We start from the raw sequence: 21,488 nt of genomic DNA on the forward strand, positions 1-21,488 counted from the left end.
TATAAGCCATGTTTTTACAAAGGATGGACCTGTACTTACACAACATTTCCTTATTGCCGAGTAACTCTTTTACTGAAGTTTCTTTGCTCCTCTCGGAATCAGGAGTTTAATCTTGAAAAACCATATCTCTTCAAACTATTTTAACCTACTTTCCCACTTTTGTGCCCTGCTTCAGTTAGGCACAAATAACACTCTCTTACTCAGACATCTCTGACCACATGCTGCCTCCTTGTTCAAACACTATCAACAGCCCCGTCCTGCTTGCTCTTGCACACTTCAGGTGTCAGTGTAACTAGCAAGCACATCTCGCATTACTCTGTGTCACACCTCTTTCCCTAGATGGAGATGGACTACCATCCTGCCTCTTCCTGGTCTCTTATGGAAGGCATAGGAAAGAGTTTGAAGCCCATTCAGAGAAACAAATTTCTTTTAAGGAAAGGCTACTGAGATGACCGAGCAGGTCACAACTGGGATGACCCGCAGGACTACATTAAAAACAAGAGACATTTAGATGACGAGACCTGTCCACTTGCACTACATGGCTGCGTTCAGTGTGAAGCTGGACAGGATGCTGGAGCACCACGGGTTAGCATCAGTTGCCCAAACGTTTATTAGGCAAATTACTGCAGACCAGCTGGCCAAAAGCTTTTCAGCACACAGACTTTCAAGTAAAACTGCACAGAGACGGTCTCAAATACAGTCCTCCACTGCCATTACTAGCCCTCAGCCTCCAAAAACACTCAGATCAGCAGCAGAGGAATGGTTATTGCTAAGACACCCTGTGGACAAGGGCACAGGGCTACAGTCCTGCATATGGCAGATGCAATGAAGGATATGCAAAGATGACATGAAAAACCTTAGCTGCTTCCCGACTAAGATACTCATGTTTTAGTTCGAACACCAAAACTGAAACTGCTCACTTCAGACAAGGTAATTCAACTCCCTCAAAGCTCCGATGGTTCATAGTTCAAGCAGCTAAGTGGCTATTTCTGAAACAGAGAGATCAATTTTAGTTCCAAAAGTTTAGTTCCGCTTCTTGAAGTTTAGAAAATCAACAACTCTGAGAAGCCATTAACTGAAACCAGTGCTGTGCTCATAATATTAGCTTCACTATAAAGGAAGGGAAATCTCAGAAAACCCATTCCTTTATATTGTTCTGGAAAGCTATGGGGACCTAAGCCTTGGGGAGCGCCTCTCTCTTTTCAGGATTTCACAAGAGAAGCACCCTTCACGCACGCAAGATTTGCTAGGCAGCCCACGTACAAAAAAAGAAGGATGGCACAACACTAGGCCACAACAGGGATATAACGATTCTTCCCAGGGCTGGTCAGTCAGGGGCCATAAGAGTTTCAGAAGTGAGAACCACCAACCACACCGCAATGAACTTCAGCAGTTAATTGGAGAGTCAATCTACCACAAGACCAAACAGAATCGCAGCCTATCACCACTGAGCCCTCTGCCAGGTGAGTTGCAAAAGTCGTGTCCCTTGTCGACAGCAATCACCTACCCAAATCCTGTAAATCGAGTAAAGCTGATGATGCCTTTACAAAAGCAAAGCAACCCTTTTTATGCTTTAAACTCATGCTGCAAAACACTCTGATCCATCATATCCTCTACGCTTCAGGGAGAATCCAGAGATTAATTTACAACAGATAGAAGCTAGAAGCCCTAACAAGGTTTACAACTTCTGCAGCGCGGAGCAAGATTTTCGGGGTCAATGAAGGGTTATCTGCTCCTTGTCCATGCTCTTTTGCTTTGTTTTCCTTTGCAGATTTCACTTTCTGCAAGCTTTAAGCTCATGCAGACAGCGAAACAGCAGAGAAGAAAGGGTGCTTGCTCATCAAGGGCAGGACTGATTTTCTCCTATTTACACCAACTTTCAAGGAGCTAGACAAGCAGTGGTGCGTTGCATTCTTTCACGTGGTTTTTAATTCATTTAAGAATATATAGATTTTTAAAGCTAATGATTTTTTTTTAACCGACAGGCCTCCTTTGCAGTTAAGGACAACTGTTTTATAATAGGAACGATGCTCTGGTCTACAGAAGTCAGACTCCTCACATTAGTGATTGGTAGCTCAGACAAATTTAGAGATGTTCAGGTTTAAAACACAATATTATCTAGATACAGGGCAAAATGTGTTCAAGGAAACCTGAGGAGCTAGTTCAGGGTCAGCTCCCCCCAAATACCCCAATTTACTAAATAAGAGGAAAAAAATGCAGTTAAGTCTATACCTCTGTTAGATAAAGACACAGCCTTAAAACTTTCAATGATTTCGAAAGAAGGGCAATATTATACTTAACTGAAACAGTGTGCCAGCCAAGAATGACTAGTATGACTCAAAAAAAAAAAAAAAACCCCAAACCGGAGGTATTTGTTTATTTTTGAGGTATGGAGACATTTTGTGACTGAAGATGACACTGAATTTCCTGTAAACTGCTTCTTTGCATCAGGCATAATGCTTTCTTGAAATTCACTTCTTCCCCCCACATAGACTCAATGCAAAGCAGACTCATTTATGAAGCAAAAGTAACTTTGCCAGTCACAAAACTCCAGTTAAAAAGCCAGCCACTGCAGAAAAACAAGCTTCCCGTACACGCTCTTTCTTTCTCTTCCCTCCCATTCTCCTCACTATGCTATTCTAGATTTGCCTGGTTCTGCAGCGGTGTTACCATCATCTACATGAGGATTATCATCTCAGGTTAAAAATACCCCAAAATGCGTCAGCAAAGCACCTCTAATACATGCACCTGTAACATCAAAAACACTTATCCCATACAAAGCAACCTATACAAGCAGAAGTGCAATTCCGATAGTCACACTGCCTTGCCGTTCAGGAATCACAGTACCTGTCTGTCTGTCATAACCATGCCCACGTAAGCCCGTAATACTGACTAGCGCAAGGGGAAACCGCCCTGCATTGTAGTGGCTTTGATGCGTAAGGGCGTGACATCTACCCACAGACTGTACACCACAGCACGGGTGTGAGCTACATTCAGCCGCTTGCAGCTCGTGCCGTATATAGGATGAAGGCCAGAAGTCCCGCAGTTCATTCCCAATAAAGCTAGTTCAGCTCATACAGGAGCATTTTCCATAGTACATACCTGTCCACTGTGGTGGGCAGCGGCAATTGTACGTGTTCACACCATCCACACATATACCTCCATTTTGACAATTATGGTTGGGGCAGTCATCGACGTTCCGTTCACAGATGCTTCCCTCAAAACCTAGAAAAAGTAGAAAATCAGGAAGCTGAATCAGGCTTTCAGGTCTCTTTCACAGAGAATTAATTCTCTATACAGCTTTTTCTTTTCCATTTTCTTTTTTAATTGCCATGCCAACCTAATCCTGATGAACTTCAGCGTAGCAAGCTGACCAGTGACTTGGGAGAATGCCTTTGCATTATCAAATGTGCAGGTCAGATTACACGATTAAAACCTGACTGCTTTGGGTAGAAGATGATTAACCATGTTTTCACCAAAACGAAGACAAGGGGTTTCTTGGTTTTTAAACTTAAGTGAATAACGAGCGTTGTCTTTGAAAGCAAACAAAGTGCAGACGAAGAGATTTAGTGTTTTAGGAGGTAAACTTTTCACTGCCCAACCAGCAGTGGTAAGAGCACCATCCAAGACTAGTTTTCCCTACCGTAAAAAAAGGGAAAGGGCCTGGTCTTCACTTTACGAACATCTCAGGATTGTTCAAATGCTTGCTTTGGCTATGTCAAAGCAAAGCCTTTTATGCTTTGAAAATGAGCATTCAGATTCCTGATTCGGCCCTCTTTGGTGTTTGACAAGTCAGCCAATCAACAAATCGGACACCACCCGCGTTATGTGGTTAATGTTTATAAAGTAAGCCCTGAACGAGAAGGGAGACACTCTCTCCAAAGAAAATCAAGGGTCCTGATGTAGTCACGCTGGCAAAACGCCTTTTCTCTCCTCCACTAGATTTCCTTTTCTCTTTAAACTGGTGGGAAAAACAGGGACATTATGGAAGAGTCTCATCAATGCTCCATCTTCCCCTAGATTTCCCCTGCTGGTTTACCTCATGCTTCATTGAATAACCCTGCCATTTCTGTTAGACGAGATAGCTATTTATCAAAGTACAAGTGGATGCATGTTAATACGGATGAAGTAAATAATTCCAGAATGCAGAGATTAATTTGAAACATCAGCTTTGCCTCTTCACTACTTTGGAATGCAACATTAACATGACGCAGGCCTTTCATCCCAAACCCCCTCTTGAACCACTCTCTACTTTTAATGCTGCATTCCAGACGGGTCTGTTACATTTGTGTAAAGTCACACGGACCCTCTAAGCAACATCTGGTCCCACAGAGATCCTGTTATGTGACAGATGAGACTGAGCCTGCAAAGCTCTGAAGCAACTTCTCCAGACTATGGCTAAAGAGACTGGAAAAGATCCATACCAATTCCCATCTCCAACTTCTCCAATACCAGAGGTTAAGAGTCAGAAGGGAAGAGGAGCACTGTTGCTTAGCTGCATCAAGTGCTATATGACCCACAAGCAAGGGAAGAACGGCTTCAACGTTACTTCTGTCAAAAAGACCTGTAACATTACCCTCTTCCTTCAAAGCCCTTCCCACCTTCATTCAAGAGTCTGTAGATTTCACAGCAGTAGGGAAGGCTAAAACCAGGAAGAAATGTGACAAGCTGGTATGAAGCCAATTCATTGCAGTAGCACCTTCCTGGCAAAGAACTGCCCAGGAGCGACAACCAAGGAACACAGTTAGTATCAGATCACTATATTTAAAACGGTATAAAGCTAACAAGCATGACCAAAGGCTCGGCCATATAACACAAAACATGAGTGTCCTACCAACTTGCTTTTGGGCTTAAGGAGAGTCATCCCATTGATCCCACATTCCACTCGTGCTAGCAATGTGATAGGCATGGAAAAGTACCCAGAATCATGAGCTCAAATGGTTGGAGTTCCTGTCATCTGAGCTCAAGCAACATGAAGACCGATCCCACTTTCTAGTAAGTACTTGCTACAGGCATTTATTTAAAACCATCTCATCGCACTGCATGCAAATTTAGAGTGTCCCAATGATTCTGAGCAATACTATAGTATGGAAGTCATTGCAGTAGTAGAACCTCATCAAGCCGTTGCACTTTTTTTTACATTTTCATCAGCTATACTAAAGTCTAACAGCTGGCCCTCAAACACCTCATACAACTACATGAAGCACTTAATCCCACCCCAGAAGCAAGATAATACCACAGAAGAGGAGAAAAAAAAAAAAAACAGTTCTCAAAAAAAAAAAGTGACATAGTAAAAGATTCAAGGGCAGTAACAAATAGCCAAGTGTACTTGGTCAAAAAGATATCTCCAAGGGAAAGGAATTAGGAAGGACTGGCATGTTGACAATGACACTATTTGAGTGTACTGCTTGTACTGCGGAAGAAAATGCAAGTTTCCTTTTTGGTAACTTCCCAACTCCCTAATTCCCTTCAATTTTTTCCTCACTCTGAAGGAACAACTTTGGCTTTGTTTCAGAATATCTAAAAGCTTTAAAAAGCATGTTAAAACATGCTTTTAGTGTTTGTTTCAAGCCTGATACACGCTGCAATATTGTGGTCTGCTTAGTTTCTAAACAAAATTGTCCTAAGGAAGTTTAGCTTTCATTTTCAAAATCAGTCCTTTTAAGTCACGGCTCTTTGAGCTAATGCATCTTCGACTGAGCATTACAAGCACAAAGTTGCTTTAAGACACGTGAGCAGTATCCCACATTTTTCTTAAACCGGGTCCCTGGATCTGATTCTGTAGTTACACAATCTGATTCTTTTCCAGAAGGCCAAAGAGTTCACGGCTTTGATGTGTTTGGACACCTGACACAGTTTCCTGTTTCCCCCATGCTGGGACTGACATGTTGTCCTTTGCTTTCCCGTTCTCTCTCCGAGATAACGGTTTGCAGTACATATTCTGACTTTTGCTCTACATCTCCAAGCACAGAAAACTGAGGAATAAGAACCTCAAGGGGGAAAGCGTTCCCATAGCTAACGGCATGCTGCTCCTTCTCTAGTACACCAAGAGGGACGAGAGTAGAAAGATTCACTCTTATGTCAGCTGAAGAACTCCATCCCGTCCCATAGCACCATATCCAAATTCCTCCAAATTTTAGAAGAATTTCCTTAGACTTTCTGCAGGACCAATAAGGTATGGGGGCAGAAAGTTGCACCTGAACAAGAATTCCAAGTTATTGCCAGATTCAGGGATCGCTCACTAGAAATTAAGCACCTCAATGCAGAACACTAATGCTGACCACATCAATGCATAAATAAGTTTCTGCATACCAGGTGCCCAATGGTAGTTGTCTGCATGCAACTCGGACAGTTGAGCTTCTGGAAATAGATGCGAGATAGGCTGCTCAACGTAAAAGAGTTAAGCCATCTCATGCCGAGCAGAAAAGCACGTGCAGAGACTGGCACCACAACACTGCTGTTGCCACGCAGTACCTCATACCCCGCCATAAGCAGCTCATGTTTCAAAATCCCTGGGTCATCCCTACACTGCAGACATCACCCATGACGTAACACCTCTAACTCAACACGCCCTTCAGGCCACATTTCAGGCCACAACGCGCACTCCACAGCGAGGGGCAGTTTGACACTGTGCTATGAAACGCCACGAGGTTACTTCCTCTTTCCAGGAAGCGCTGCAGTTCCCATAAACAGTCTATTCTAGTTTGACAGATAGTTTCCTGAACAAGCTCTTGGAATTCCCTAGGGTTCTTATCTTAGTTAATGGGTAATTATTTTGATGGATAACAATGAATAATCACTTTCCCAGCTAAGAACTTCCTCTATTGACTTGTTTAACATTCCATTAAGGGTTAGTTGCCAAAAGAACTCCTTTTTTGTCAAATATTTATAACTACGAGCTCATTTTTATATTTAAAGGAGTTGTTAATGCTTCAGGTTACATCTCTTTCACGGAAGTATTTATTACTACAGCTATCTATTATGATTCACCCAACATGCTTCTTACTTATCTACAATCTTGTTTCATTTAAATCCATAAAGCCCAAAGGAAAAATATGATTATGGTAGATGGATATAGATCAAGTTACCTTTCATACAGACAGAATACGGAGAGCACAAATAATTCTTCAGCTACACTTGTCACTAAATGCTGACATCTTCCAATACCCATGTCTTTTAAAGTTATCTAATGCAAGATTTGGTTCGTGTAAACTCAAAACTGATTTGGGAACTTGAGAATTGAAAAAAAATATCAGCTTGACTCTACCGTACATAAACGGTAGTTGCACTACTGTAGAAAAAGCTGTTGTTACATGTGTAACTCCATGGATTCCCCCTCTTCCCACCCCCATGTTTTCAAGCTCTCATTCTCATGTGCCTACATTTACCCCAAAAAAAAAAAAACGAATTTCACGTAAAAGGGGTTTTGTTCTGGTTTAAGTGTGAGCATAACCACTTCAGCAGTTTCCATTACTGGTGAAAATTATACACGTACGGAGATAATAACAACATACGGAGTATATTTATCTACTACTAATAAAAGAAAATCAAGTTTTAGTATTTCCAGTGGAAGACCAGCCATTGACCAAATCAGAAGAGATCAGAACAGCTACAAGAAATAAGAAGCCATTTCAGGGCCAGTCCAGGAGTAATTTTATTATGCTCAAGTTGCTGATTGGACATAAGCAGTTTCTTCAAAGCAGCATCACAGGTCACAAGATGCAAGGTCTTATCAAAAAATCATTCAAGCAGTTCAAGACATCACTACCTTTTGCCTCTACCACCACAATGCTGAGCTATGGTAACATCTTAATCCAGTCCAGAAAGAAGGGCTAGAGCAATTCCATTTATAGTCACAGTATCATCGGCATTACTCCCATGCAGAGAGGGAAAATAAAGAGGAATTCCTAGCCCATGATCTTGGCACTCTCTTCCAGATGAGCAGGACTTGTTCACATCTTCCCAGTGCGTGACAGGCCACCACTTCTCCTCTCTCTATTGACCTTTCCTTCCCAGACAAAACCCTTTCCAACACTTCAGAAATTTAGTGGTACACACTTCACTGTAAGAGGGAAGAAATGGCTGGATGCCTTGCCCTTATCAAATAGGTTAGCGTAAGCATTTTGGCCTCTCCAAACTCTCCCTTTTTTGCTGTTTTTCATACGACTACTTTTAAAAATAAAGTTAGCAAAACATGGCCAACTTAAATACAGGAAATACAGAAATGAAGGCTCTCAAACCAGCATTAACTCACCCACATTATTCATGTTGTGTAACAAGTCCAAAAAAGCAGCTAATAATCCAAAAACGTGTGAGAGCAGTGTGGGTGTGTGTAACTGTTACTATAGCAATCTCCTTTTCATTTCCTGACCATAGTTTAGCCAGCCCACACGCTTGTCTAAGGGAAATGTGCTCCTACCCAGTCTTGCATCCCTGTAAGAGTCACTAATGCAAACTGTACTACCCCTCTTACAGGATCAAGTCCTTTACACTTCATCTTCCTCTCCTCTTCTTCCCACCATGCTGCTTCTGCAGGATATCTTAAATACTTTATACTAGCAAAACAGATTTGAATTTAAGACAATTTTATTTCAGCGATGGAACTAGTCAAGCCTTTTAATCCAGAAATACCCAGTTTACAGTTTCCTTTTAAAAACATGCAAAATGGAAAAGCAGTAAGTTCCCTGAAAGCAACAATCAGTTAGGATACGAAGTTTTCAAAGACTCAGTCTCTTCGAGCGTTGTTTCTTCGAGCATAGTTAGAAAAGGTTGCTTTCACACAAAGATAAAGATGAGACAACTTTCTATTTTAAGATCAACTTTCCTAAATTCTTCAAAGTCACATGTCTGCTCAGACTACCCTGAAACATGTTGTGCAGACACCAGCTAAGGTTGGCAACTTACATTAAAGGTCACTTGAGCCAGTACTTCAATACAAAGGTCTCTGAGAAGAGAGCATTTCTCACAAGTCAAGCTCTAAATACTCTTTCTGCACATACCTAGGACTGCCGATAACCCCCAAGAGAATCCACTCTCTCAACATTCATCCTAAACAGTATATGGCAGCTACATCTTTCATACAAATAATAACAAAAACAAATGCTTAAGGGAAGAGAGTTTAGTTTTCCAGATTGCCACACACTAAACGTTCATGTGCCAGACTGCAATACACTCAAGTAGGAAGTCTAGTCAAAAGAATTTCCAAACAATCATTTTCCCATGGGTTGAGTCACTCTCAGTAAAAAATTTCATCCTCTGAAAACCCTGATATACAAAGAAGAATAGTACTGTCCTGTGGTCAGTATGACAACTCGATGCGGCGGAGCAAGGTAGGAGGAGCTCATTAGGGTCCCAGCCAGGTGAGAGCTAGTCATTTGTAGAGACAGGTGCCCTTGGCAAGTGGAGCCCAGCTCGACACACAAAACCAATACAGCACGTCACGCGATCCTGAGTAAGGACACCATCCCTGATGTGGATGAATTCAGGGTAGATAAAGCCACCAGAGAACAAGCAGCCATAACTTCCCTGAAGGCATCACAGGACAGAAAGGATACGGTGAGTTGGAAATAACATCCTATAACATTCGGAGGAATGGGAGGGGAAGAAGAAGGGAATAAGGACTAGCATGTTTTAGAGATAAAGACAGAGAAGGAGGAAAAACAAAACGTTTGTCTTCATTCAAACACTGAAGTAGTTAATTATGGCCTCTATTGACACAAACCACGTATTTATACGGCTTCAGAGTTTTTATGTACCACGGAATTTAGCGTTCTAGGTGGGCACGAGGAGATAACCTAGCCTCCTCATATCTACATGATAGCTTCTACCGATTTGATTATTTGAGTCTTCGCCCCTAACTGAGGTCCAAAAGTCTCCCGTTTTCTATCGATGATCTAACCAGTCCCATCATCTTCAATCTTTCTTTCTTTCTTCTGCTCCCCTTTCACATTATGAAATACTGGCACCCAGAAAGTAAGATCCTATCTGAGCTCCCTGCCTTGCTGAGACTTCTCCCTTCAGCTCTTACATTACACCAGTATCACATAGAAATTCCAAGAGAGAAGCTTTCAGAAGACTGCAGCCAGGAATCCAACAACAAGACTACAAAATCAAGCACTTTGAAGAAGGAGCGTTTACCTGGCAGACAGTTGCACTCAAAGGTAAAGTCATTGGTTTGATGGCAAGTCCCTCCATTCATACAAGGCGAAGGTGAACAAGGCACGTATGTGCTCTCACAGCGATGCCCTGTAAAGCCTGGCTTGCACTGGCATCGGTACGAACCGGGCAAATTGACACAGGTCCCACCATGTTGACAAAGGGCTAAGGTGGCACATTCGTTTACATCTATCTCACACTTCTGGCCAGTGTAGCCAGATGGACAGATGCAGGAGAACTTATTTCCAGATACAGTACATGTACTTCCATTGGCACAAGGCTGAGACGTACAGGCATCAATCCACTGGCAGTCCTTCCCTGTAAAATTAAGACAGAGCGTTACATTAAGAAACTAATCGTATGGAAAATGTTTCTTTCATGCTCCCTCACAAGGATTTAGGTGAAGATTTGGTACACGCATAAAAGTATTGCAGGAAAATTAATTTATGTCTGCATTTTACAGTACTGTCTTTGAAACAAAATCAACTTGCTGGTTACAGTAAGAAGTTGTTTTACATTTATAGGTTAGCAGTAAGATATAAAATATCATGATTTATAAGAAATAACCCATGACCTGAAACCATACTACATGCCAACAGTCACTCTCTTCGACATTCCGTTCAAGAATGAAAGGACTGAGTTTCCTACTTCCCCTCAGGCAAGAAATTAAAACTTTTCCATAGAGACATTCTGCTGGCCAAGTTTACTTCATTTTTTTCTAGAAGGTAGACTATGCATTTGAAGTGCAACAGCCATTTGAGAATAGCTTCTACAGTCAGTTTTCCCTTGGAGGCAACCCCACAAGATCTAAATGCCTTCCTGTTTTAAGAGTAAAGGGTAGCAAGTTTGATTTGCCCACCTCCTACTCCCCCTTTTTTGGTCATCAAGTCATATGCACTTCCTCTCATTTCCTGTGCTGGAGCTTTGAGAGTACATTACAAATGCCCCAGAATATTCTAGGATTAAGTAGTTCATAAAACAGGCGGTCTGAAGGTACAAATGCAGAATCCCACCTGTGTAACCTGGAGGACAGACGCACTCATACGTTTCCTGGTTGTGGGGGTGGCAAGTTCCTCCATGCAGGCAGGGCTGGGACACAAAGCAGATGTGTGATTCAGAGTATCGACAATCCTCTCCTGTGAACCCTGGAGCACATTTGCAAGTAGCCTTTCCTATCAGGGATGTAGTTTCACAAGTTCCCCCATTCTTACAAGTATTGTTTTCACAGGGGTTTCTGTACTGACAGTAGTCTCCAAGAAAGCCTTCTCGACACCTGCAACAGAGAAGAAATTACTTGCAGCACATTCACCTCAAGCATTGCTGTCCTTGGAAAATACCATCCCATTACCACCTAATGTCTCAGAATTTGCCATAGCTGAACAGTAACACCAACATCCTAAATGCTAAGGTCACAGATATAACAGAATAGGCCACCCTCTGCAATTGTCCCAACGTAGCCTCCTGGAAATTTAAGACTCAAGTTTTTTTACAAAAAAAACTTACGTTCAATTTGTGAAATCTTTATTAAAAAATATATATATATATACACATATAAAAATATAAACACACACACACTGCATACAATTAGAGTTATATTAAATGCAAGAGCTTCTTGCACTTCCCTTCAAAACGTAAGTAAAAGCCTGAGCATTAAGGGAACTGCCGACTAACAATTAATTCCTTGCATCTACCCGTCCGCTAATAAGCATCCTTTTTCAGAAGGAAACCAAACAGTTTTAGTAATAGGTATTAGCACCAGGTATCATTCGTCTTCCAAAGTATTTATAAAGCTTGCACAAATGCAGCATCTGAAGGCCTCAAGATCTTTAGCAGATCTTTCTCCACAGCACTCTGGTGAGACAGGGATATACTGTTATCCTCATGCTGATAAGCAAATCTGGGGTCGTGACATGCTGAAGTCTGCACTCAACTAGCAACACAGGCACTGAGCGTAGGTCTCCCACGCCCCAGGCTAGCACCCTAACGACAAGGTCATTGTTCCTCCGTCTCCCACAGAGAAATGAACACACATACACTATCTATAACTAGGGTAATATTTTATACAAAGACCTGTGACTGCAGAATAATTGCAGTTATTTGTCTCTAACCTAAACTTATGTCAATAGAGTTTGACTACACTTGTCAGCTGTAATCCATCTTTTATTTGGCCTTTGTACTATAAATTTTCCATTTAATTTCCAGTGATACAGGACACAGGCAAGCCTGCAGGCAAACACCACCTCTGCCTCATTCACTCTTCCACGTGTTTCTTTCAGGGAGCAGATAGTTGCAAGATTATACAAAGTAGGAAAATAAAACCTAGCACACACAAAATGGGACTGTCAACCTGCATTTTTTTTCCTGCAGTCCACAGCTGCATGCTTTAACTGATAAGGAATCTAAGATACATACAGCTTGTTTAAGAGAACATTGCACTGTAAAGACTTTAGAGGTGAACACTAGATGTACTTTCTCCCAGGGCAGAATAGGTGCAATTATTAAATCAATGAATTGCTCAAATCCAAAGGGAGGAGATTCCGACTCCAAGAAATACATCAAGTCTCTAGCTAGCCTCAAAACAAGAATGCAACAATGAAGAGATTATAACAAACCATCTCCTTAGGTATTTAAAATGTATGGTGGATTAAAAAGCTAATTGGACGAGACTTAAAATTCAGTTTAACATCAAAAGAATGCTCATAAATCTGTGTTTTCAGCAAAATCTTATAGGAGTCTGCTCTTGTTCCTATGCTATTTAACACTTTTATCAATGAATAATAACTGAAAACATCAGTGCCGGTCAAACATGCAGGCAAGACAGAAGACAAGTTCTTGACAGAGAACAGCACACACTGCTGAGTAAGCCAGTCAGCCTGCAACTTGCATTTTACTTCTACAAAGTCACGCATCTAGAAACAAAATATGTAAAACACCTTCCCCAAAACAGGGCACTAATCCAGCAAAGAAAGACTTGGTCTCGGGCTTCCTAACAGTGAGCTGAATGTGAATTCCCAAAGTGCCAGTTTGGCCAGAAAAACTTTAGATGTACAAAGAGCAAATATCAAGTGGGAGTAAATGACATTATGTTACATCTGATCCTTTCATGGCACAACCGTTAACTGGACCACTCTATAGTGCTGGTGTCTGCTCTTTAAGAGCTCAAATACATTCAAAGAAGCAAAAAGTAATGATATATATATATAAAATTCTTAGCAACCTGAGCCTTTCATGGCATCAAGTCTATTTATCAAAGGGAAAAGGGAACAAGACAGTTAATCAAAGGCTGTAAGTACACACAAAGAAGCTAAGATTTAACAATAATTCCCAGTCTAGAAAGTACAGGAATAACAGGACTCAGCAGCTAGTTCAAGTTAAATACATTCAAATTAGAAATAGGGTAGAATCTCTGTCTTCGTACACATACGTGTATACAGTCTCTCAACAGTGAGAGCAAGCCATTGGAACAATGTATTTAAGGCTGCAGTGGAATTTCTCCGTCATTCATGCTTGTTCAAAAAAAAAAAAAAAAAGTTAGATGTTTAGAAACAGCACACACGCTAGTGCAAACATAGCTATTCAGAGAAGCATTATCTGAGTTATGCAAGAGGTCATTACTAGATGACCACAACTGTTTTTTCTCATGTTTAAATCTATTAACTAGCTTTAGCCATAAGTTTAAAGCAACTAAATCATATAATAGCTGTGTGTAATCATAATTTACTGTTCCCCACACCCAAATTAGACTCCTTTCACCATGCCTTAATACTTTCAACTTTGTACTCAAGAACTGACATGGAAGCGGAGATTTAGAGGGCAAGGCAGGATTAATGAAGTTACACAAAGCAAACTTGGACAGAATACCATTTAGAGAACATCCTCCAACTCTTGCACCATCCTTGGTGCAACAGCTTCAGGCTCTCAGTCAGCACGAGCTGTTGTCCCACCACACAAAAGGCAGTCTTCATATATTCTGGGCCTAAACTATGGGCAGTTCTACAGATTTCCTTTAACATCCCAAATCACTCCTGGATATGGGCTAGAAATCAGTACCTGGCACCAAACCAAAACCTGGCACCAGCCAACTTTCCTGTACCAGAAGCTGCAGGTCTGCTAGACTCCCATGGCATTCAAGCCTGCATGCAGTGCACTCGATAGATAGCTCTGCTCAGAGCCAACCTAGATAACTATAATTAAATGATGTTTCTGGACGTCTATAAACAGCTGAGGAATGCATAAGGTCAAACCGAATTTCAGCCCAAGGCCTACAAGCTTCCGTTATAGGGGTTTCTTCTGGTTTTCACCATCCCCATTGAGCTAGGACGTGGGGTCTGGGCAGCTCAGTCTCGGTCACCATCAGCAAAGCACCAGGCTCCTCACATTAACTACAGCAGAGACAGGGTACACCAAATGAAGTCCTCTCTAACACAAAAAGAGCAGCAACAAACGAGAACTCCACAGAACCCCACCTAGGGCATCTCAGCGGGCAAACGAGAGGCCCTCCAACAGTACCCACCCCTCCAACAAACACAAAGTTAACCAAAACACACCTAAAAGCTAAATCTTGAAACGCTTTCACTGACCAGGTCAGCAGTTAGGCCACACTCTGCTGCTTTCACTGCAGCCTTCTCTCCCACCCCCCAGCATGCAGCAACAGGCTGACATGCATTTAACTTACCCCTAGATAACAGCGAGGAGAGAGTCTAAACACCAAGTAAGAGCATTGGGGGTATGTTTTAAAAGGAAAGGGCGGACCTATGCCCCAAGATGACACTTACAACCCTCACCCACAAATATCCCCACGTTTAGTACGTTATTGTTCTGGTACAAAGTGGAAGAATGCTCCAAGACCAGACTTGTTCCAGTATCTTCTAAGGCTGATCAGCAAAACATGAGAAACACTCCAGCGGGAAAGGCAAAAGCTCTTTTTACTCAAGCTCATCCTATTTGGATAGGAAGAAGTACTACAGAATATGCCAGAGGGAAAATGTCTGCCTGTGGCAAGATGGTAGGTCAGGCATACACAGCCTGTACACCCACCTTTTTCTTCTCTTTGTGTGGTTAAGTGCTTGATCACAGAGTTATCCAATTTTCTCTGCCAGCAATTCAGTGCACTCCTTTGAGTGTCAAAGGACAAAAACACTACAGTCCAGATTTTCAGCCACATCTGTCAACAATATTTGCAGGCACAAGTACCAGTAATTTAGTTCTAAATGCTGGTATAGACAAAACTGCAAATATTTGCCCTCTATTCATTCCAGACACCAAATTGTTTCTATAAAAATAGAGGCAAACACTAAAAAATCTGGGTCTAAGTCCAGTCTTTTTTAAAAGATATGATTATATACTCTATTCAGAACCTCAGCAGCAACTCCAGCTTCCCCCACTACCCTGACTCGGTTCTCATTCCAAGTCACTCTTCCAAGTTTTCAAAAAAAGAAAAAAAAAAAAGCCACTTGTCTACCAGAGCAGCTTAAAATTGTAGCAGCTTGTGTCAGCTCCAAAAGACATGCTCAGAACAGGAAACCAAATCTTTTCCCAAATAAAAGCCACTGTTTCTCCTCAGTTTTCCATCTGATACTCAGAAACAGAAACAGGAAGATGAAGTTTGTTCTGGCACTTTCTGGAAATACATGAGCTCTCTTAACCTACTTCAGCAGGAATTTAATTGTTTCAGAACAAATTTCACATACTACTTAATTCAAATCATGATTTCTGAAAGCTAGAGAATTTGAAATGGGAAAATGGCCTGTGGGCTGCATCAGCTATGCAGCTGCTTCTAATTAAAGCTTCTCCTTTACTCTCTCTGGGCTACTTTCCAGCACAAATACTTTAGTCAGAACTCACCCCCCCCCCTTTTTTTTTTTCCTCCTTTTCAGCTCCAGCCTGCATTTGCCTTAACACAGGCTCTCATGGAGCTGAACAAGAGATGTAAAAACAAAATGAAGGTATCTATCCAAACCTGAAGCATCCACAAAGCTACAGTCACTCTAACAAGCTAATGCTACAAAGAGAACACGCAAGCCGCACTCAAGTTGTGGGGTTTTTGGCTCTTCTGCCACAAAACTACATTAAAGTTACCTCCCAAAACCGAATTCTCTCTTCCTTTCAAAAGTCTTCTGGAAAATGCGTCTGCTCTACTTGGAAAGACCTCCTCACCTGCCATACCACATTTGCTCGAGCGCATTCATCAGGATAGCCTATCTAAACGCAACTTAATACCCTGTTTTAACCAGTCTTCTAAATGTTTGATTTTCATGGGAGTTTCCCATTCTGGCCCAATGATATCATCTAGAGATGCACAGAAGGAAGCAGATGGTTTTAATTTAAAACGCAAAGGGAAGAATTTCCTAGTGGTCTTGCTTCTCCCCCCCCAACCCAATACTCCCTTCACTTTGATTGGAAGATGCTTCAGCAGAGAAAAAAACGCAGCCTGATGACTAACATGAGAAGGGTCTCAGCTATTTTGCTACAGATTTTAACCAGACTTCCTTCTGGCTCCCACACCTACACCTCCTCTCAGGAGGGAGAACAGGATTCTCTGGTTAGCTTTTTAAGTGTTCCTTCCCATGTCTCAAGGCTCCCACTCATGCGTCATACTTTGAATGCAAACTATGGGATGGGACAGCCTCTCTGTTCTGTTTTTAAAGCAGTACACAACTATTGTTTCTAATCCACAGCAGGAGCTGCTAAGACTCCACAGTATGCAAACCAGTGACAGCAAGTGAAGTTTGAATGGGCAAGATTTCTGATTTTAAGCATTTTCTGACCACCTGAGCTCTGAACAGCTTTTGGTCTGCACAGATCAACCACAATAGAAAATTCTGAGCAAGTATCTCAAGTTGCTATTCTCTACTCCTAGATTTGAAAAGCTCCCTTTTCTCTTCCGCCCCGGTCTCGAGTCTCCTTCAAACTTCTGAAAGGAAAGAGAAGGAGACAGAAAAGGGCAGCTCATTCTCAGAATGGGACAAGTTTTCAACTTTCACATTTATCCGCTTCTGGAACTCTCTCAGACCTCATCCTGCTACAAGGCCTCCTATGGATGTCCCCCATTGACTGATCTAGGACCCATTAGTTTCTCAAGACAGATCCTGAGAAGCTACCCACTGCAGTTCCTGAAGCAGTTGTGCTGGCTAGGCTCTTACCTTCAGACCCATAAGTCCTCAAAACTGAATTCTAACCAAGAACTAAGAAGATCCAACTGGAGACAAAGGTAGGTCAAAATCCTGGGAAAAAGAGGACTCAAGTTATATAACGGGGTTAGAAGTCCCTTACTGCCATACTGTTGCTCCTTTTAGTATAGCATGCTTTGAAGCCCTCCTGTTGCTAATCTGCAGTTAGGAGATAAAAACTACCTCACGCAAATTAAAAATGTGCAAAAACTTCAGTACGTGGTCAGAAAAACACCTTCCTGCTGAAACGGCGCAGAATTACACAAAGCTGCACAGAGCCTGACAGCTTCAGGCATAAAAGATGCATTGAAGGAGACAGTCCCTTTGGCATCAGCCTGCTGCAGCAGTCTCCCTGTTTGATATTCTCTGCTCCTGGACCTTGCCCCACTCCCAGCACAAAAGGGCAGCCCCGTTCTGCAATCAGTTACTACCATCCACAGGCAACACAACAGATTCTAGTGCGCAGAAAACAGCAGGACGCATAGGCAAAATCTCTACACTATTTGTCCTTGAAATACCTCCCCGCCCCCCCCCCCTTTTCATACTACCTGCACTTGTAGAAATACTGCAAGTTAGCATACTACCACCAGACTCTTCCCACTACTACTACTGTCCCAGCCATCTAGCAGCAGGGAGAGGAGAGAGGGTTTTCCTGTGACGTCCACAATTAGTACTAAGCAGCAAGAAAAAGTTATCCTGCTTCTATGCTGGGTACAAAAGAAGGCTGCTTCATGCTTAACATCCTGATGTACAAAAGACCGTCTACAGATGCTGGGCAGGGGGAACAAAACAAACAAACAAAAAAAAATCACTGCAGTGCAGTACCAAGCCAAACTACAAACTGAAATTTACGTTCCTCAAAGCGGAGTCCAGCAAGCTTGAAAAGACACATCCCCTTCGTACTGCTCTACCACTCGCACGGTTACTCCTGCTGCAGAGACTCCATACTCCCGGGAATCAGGTCTGCATCCTCACCGTGCTAGTCACAGAATGAATGTAGAAAGATCTCTCAAAGAAAAATTCTGACCTTGGAAGAAGCAAACATGGGAACATGCGATTTTCTAAATATAAAAACAAGGTCAAAGAAGGTCAGTATTTCTATCAAACAAGTGCCACAACATGACAGCCAAGGGTCAGTAGTATCAGCAGGGGAACTGAACTACCTAAAGGGCACTCACGAGAGCAATCTGATAAAAATCCAATTCCAATTTCATTACGAGAGTCACAATCTCTGTTCCCATAACAGAAGCCAGATGCACTAGAATATAGGTTTTCTAGCAGAAAACTAGCTTTCTCTTTTAATGGAGTAGATAGTACAGGACACACTGACAAAGCAAGCTGTTTCAGCACTAAGCTCTCACTTGCTGCTTTGCCAAATACTTAGACTGGATGTTTTGCTTATCAACGATCGTGTTAATCATATATGATGAATAAGACGTGAGTATCTCTGATGTAGCTTCTCTTTCAGATATTCCCTTGCTTCTTACAGGTGGTAAGATTAACTAGACGGACTGACCACACACTGGTACAAACAACTTTGCCAAGAGGCAGTACAGAAAGAGGAAGAGAGCCTATTATAACAGCTTATTGCCAAGCAGAGGAAGTACTGCAGAAAACTTGAAAAAGTGGAAGGGGTGGAGATTTAGCTAATCAGTCAGTGATCCTGTAGAGCTAGAAGGCAAGCCACTTTGCCTTAGTGATAAGTTCAGTTTTCTGAATAAAATATTTCTATTCTCACAGCCATCAAAATTCAGAAAGTCATTTAGCCTACTATACCAGAAAGAAAGTTTCCCTATTCAGAGTTCCCCATAGTGCAGGAAAGGAAAAAAAAAAAAAAAAAAAGCAAAACACACACACACACGCAACCTTAAAACCAAAACAGGATGCTAAGAATCAGCCTGCTAAAGGTAGAATCTCCACAACCAAGTTTTATGCCATTTTTCCTTTCCTTTTGCAAAAAATATTTTTCAGTCAGAACTAGAAAATGGGTACATGCTCATCTCTGAAAACAGGCTTGCATTAGCCTTTCCAATCGCTTTGTCATCTGCAAAAGGATTGAGCTTTCATTCAAAGCAGAGGTTGGCTTAAGACCTACAAGAAGACTATGCACAAAAAGGAGGAAGGCGACATTAGAATTATAAATAGCTCTCCGTTCTAAAAAAAATTTTAAAAAGCAGTCAAAGCTGTGATAGAAGAAACTTGGCAAAGCCTGGCCTGCACAACAAACATTGAAATTTTAAACAAAGTTAAACCATCAGGTGAACTGACTAAACAATTTTATACAGTCTAAGACACAGTTAACAGGAACAAGCAAGTTGGAGAAAATATCTGCAGCAAGGTACAAGAGGCACCGACATCAATACCAGTCTTGTTTAATCTTTACTGTGACCCACATGTTTCTGCTTCAGACTAAGAGACTTAGACAGGTACTCATCAGCAAGACCTGCTAACGTTACACAAATAGGTTCTTTTTCAGTCTTAAAACGGAGGGGGGAAAGTAGGAAAAATTTCAGGTTTCTTTTCAGAACGGCAGTTCATTTCTGCTTTCAGCGATCTAAAAGCAACGGAAAGAAAAAGCCTAGGGAGCAGTAACGGTGAGAAATTAAAAATACAGTTGGGAATAACACGTCATATATTTATTTTTCTGTGGCCCTTCTCTGAATCAAGTACTGATTTGAAACTGAGAACCACCTCAAATTAGGTTATGATTTCCCCTTTATGTGCCACAGGTGCAAATTAAGTGTATCAAGTTTTGTGCACTGTATTAACAGAAAGAACTAACAATTGCAGACAAGGAAGACGGATGTGCAGAAAAGGGGTGGGGGGGTGGGGGGGAAGTAGAGTCATGTGTTAGCCAAGCTAAATCAATGAGACAGAATCCACTAACATCTAAAGAATGTAAGCACTAAGGAGAGAGGGATTTAGCATGCTACAAAATGGCACAACTTGCACTGAAGTAAACAAGGCTTAGAAAATCCATTTACCCCAGATACATGGTAATCTAACCCCAGCAAACAGGGGGAATTTATTTCTTTGCAGAATATAACTTAATTTAAAAAAAATCCAAACTTTGCAGCTGAAGTTGAAAAGATGAACTACACTTAAACAGATGTGATACCGTTCTCCAGACACTACATATTCCTCCAAGGCTCCTGCTGATCAGTTTTCCATGCAGCAGCAAAGTGAAGGCACCATTACAGAAAGGTATCAACCTTTCCCCCTGCACACAATCTGTGCTACAACATTTACCTTGAATGTACCTGACAACAGAAAACCTTACAAATTCACATTTCTTTCAATCAGAGCCCTAAATAGAAAGGAAGATTGGCAACTAAAAACATTAAAAATAAATTTGACTTACTTGCAATATCCTGTACCATTCTGATACGGAATGCACCTTCCTTCATTAATACAAGGCTTGGAATCATCCATACACTGTAAAGCTGAAAGAAAAGTAAACGATGGTCACATCACTAGTCATACATGTAAAGTCAAAGCCTCACTAATATATTTTGGGGAACGGAAGTGTTATGCATAGCAGATTCTGATATAACAAATAAATTTTATATGATGAGAACCAAACCTAAGACACTATCACACAGTTTATATTAATTTCTGGCAGCATCTAAAGAGCCAGACTGAAAAAAGAATCAAATTCAGATTTGTTCATCGGGCAACTGAATACTTCCAGAGTTTCTTTTAGATAGCTTTCAAAGCAAGGCATGCATAATTTCAGCAAGCTCCAAAGATGTTTACATTAGCACTTGCACATTTTGGCTTTAGTGTCACACAGTTGCTACTTTCTGACCAAAATTCTGCACTCAGATTCTCCTCAGTAAGCGGCAGCTACTCCTAAGCTTTGTTTCATGATCTCATCTCAAACTTTTTCCTTCCTTTCTATCATCTCCAGGGTCACATGGCACTGAAGTGGGGGTATCTATCCCTCATCCCTACGCTTCCAGCAATCCAGAATTTGTTGCAATATCATTCCTGTTACGACTACTCTAATTTCAGCGATGGTTAGGTTTGAGAACAAATAAAAATGTATGAGATCAGAAAGACTCACAGTAAAGAATTTGGTATTTATGAGAAAGAGATACTCTTGTAGCTCAAGCTTGACGTTTTCAGTACAATATTTTAAATGAGGCGTTAATTATGATATAC

The 21,488-nt window shown here is 41.5% G+C and overlaps 1 protein-coding gene across 1 annotated transcript in view; it reads right to left on the minus strand.

The window, feature by feature from the left end:
- NOTCH2 (notch receptor 2) overlaps positions 1-21,488 on the minus strand; it is a 90,834-nt gene that overhangs the window by 58,206 nt on the left and 11,140 nt on the right. The window contains exons 2-5 of the mRNA XM_068951985.1: positions 20,686-20,767; positions 11,169-11,428; positions 10,138-10,473; positions 3,103-3,225 (exon numbers count right to left, since the gene is read on the minus strand). Coding sequence (XP_068808086.1) covers positions 3,103-3,225; positions 10,138-10,473; positions 11,169-11,428; positions 20,686-20,767 — 801 coding nt within the window. The remainder of the gene's footprint in view (positions 1-3,102; positions 3,226-10,137; positions 10,474-11,168; positions 11,429-20,685; positions 20,768-21,488) is intronic.

This window comes from Struthio camelus, chromosome 8 (genome assembly GCF_040807025.1).
Source record: "Struthio camelus isolate bStrCam1 chromosome 8, bStrCam1.hap1, whole genome shotgun sequence".
In the NCBI taxonomy this organism is placed as follows: Eukaryota; Metazoa; Chordata; class Aves; order Struthioniformes; family Struthionidae; genus Struthio; species Struthio camelus.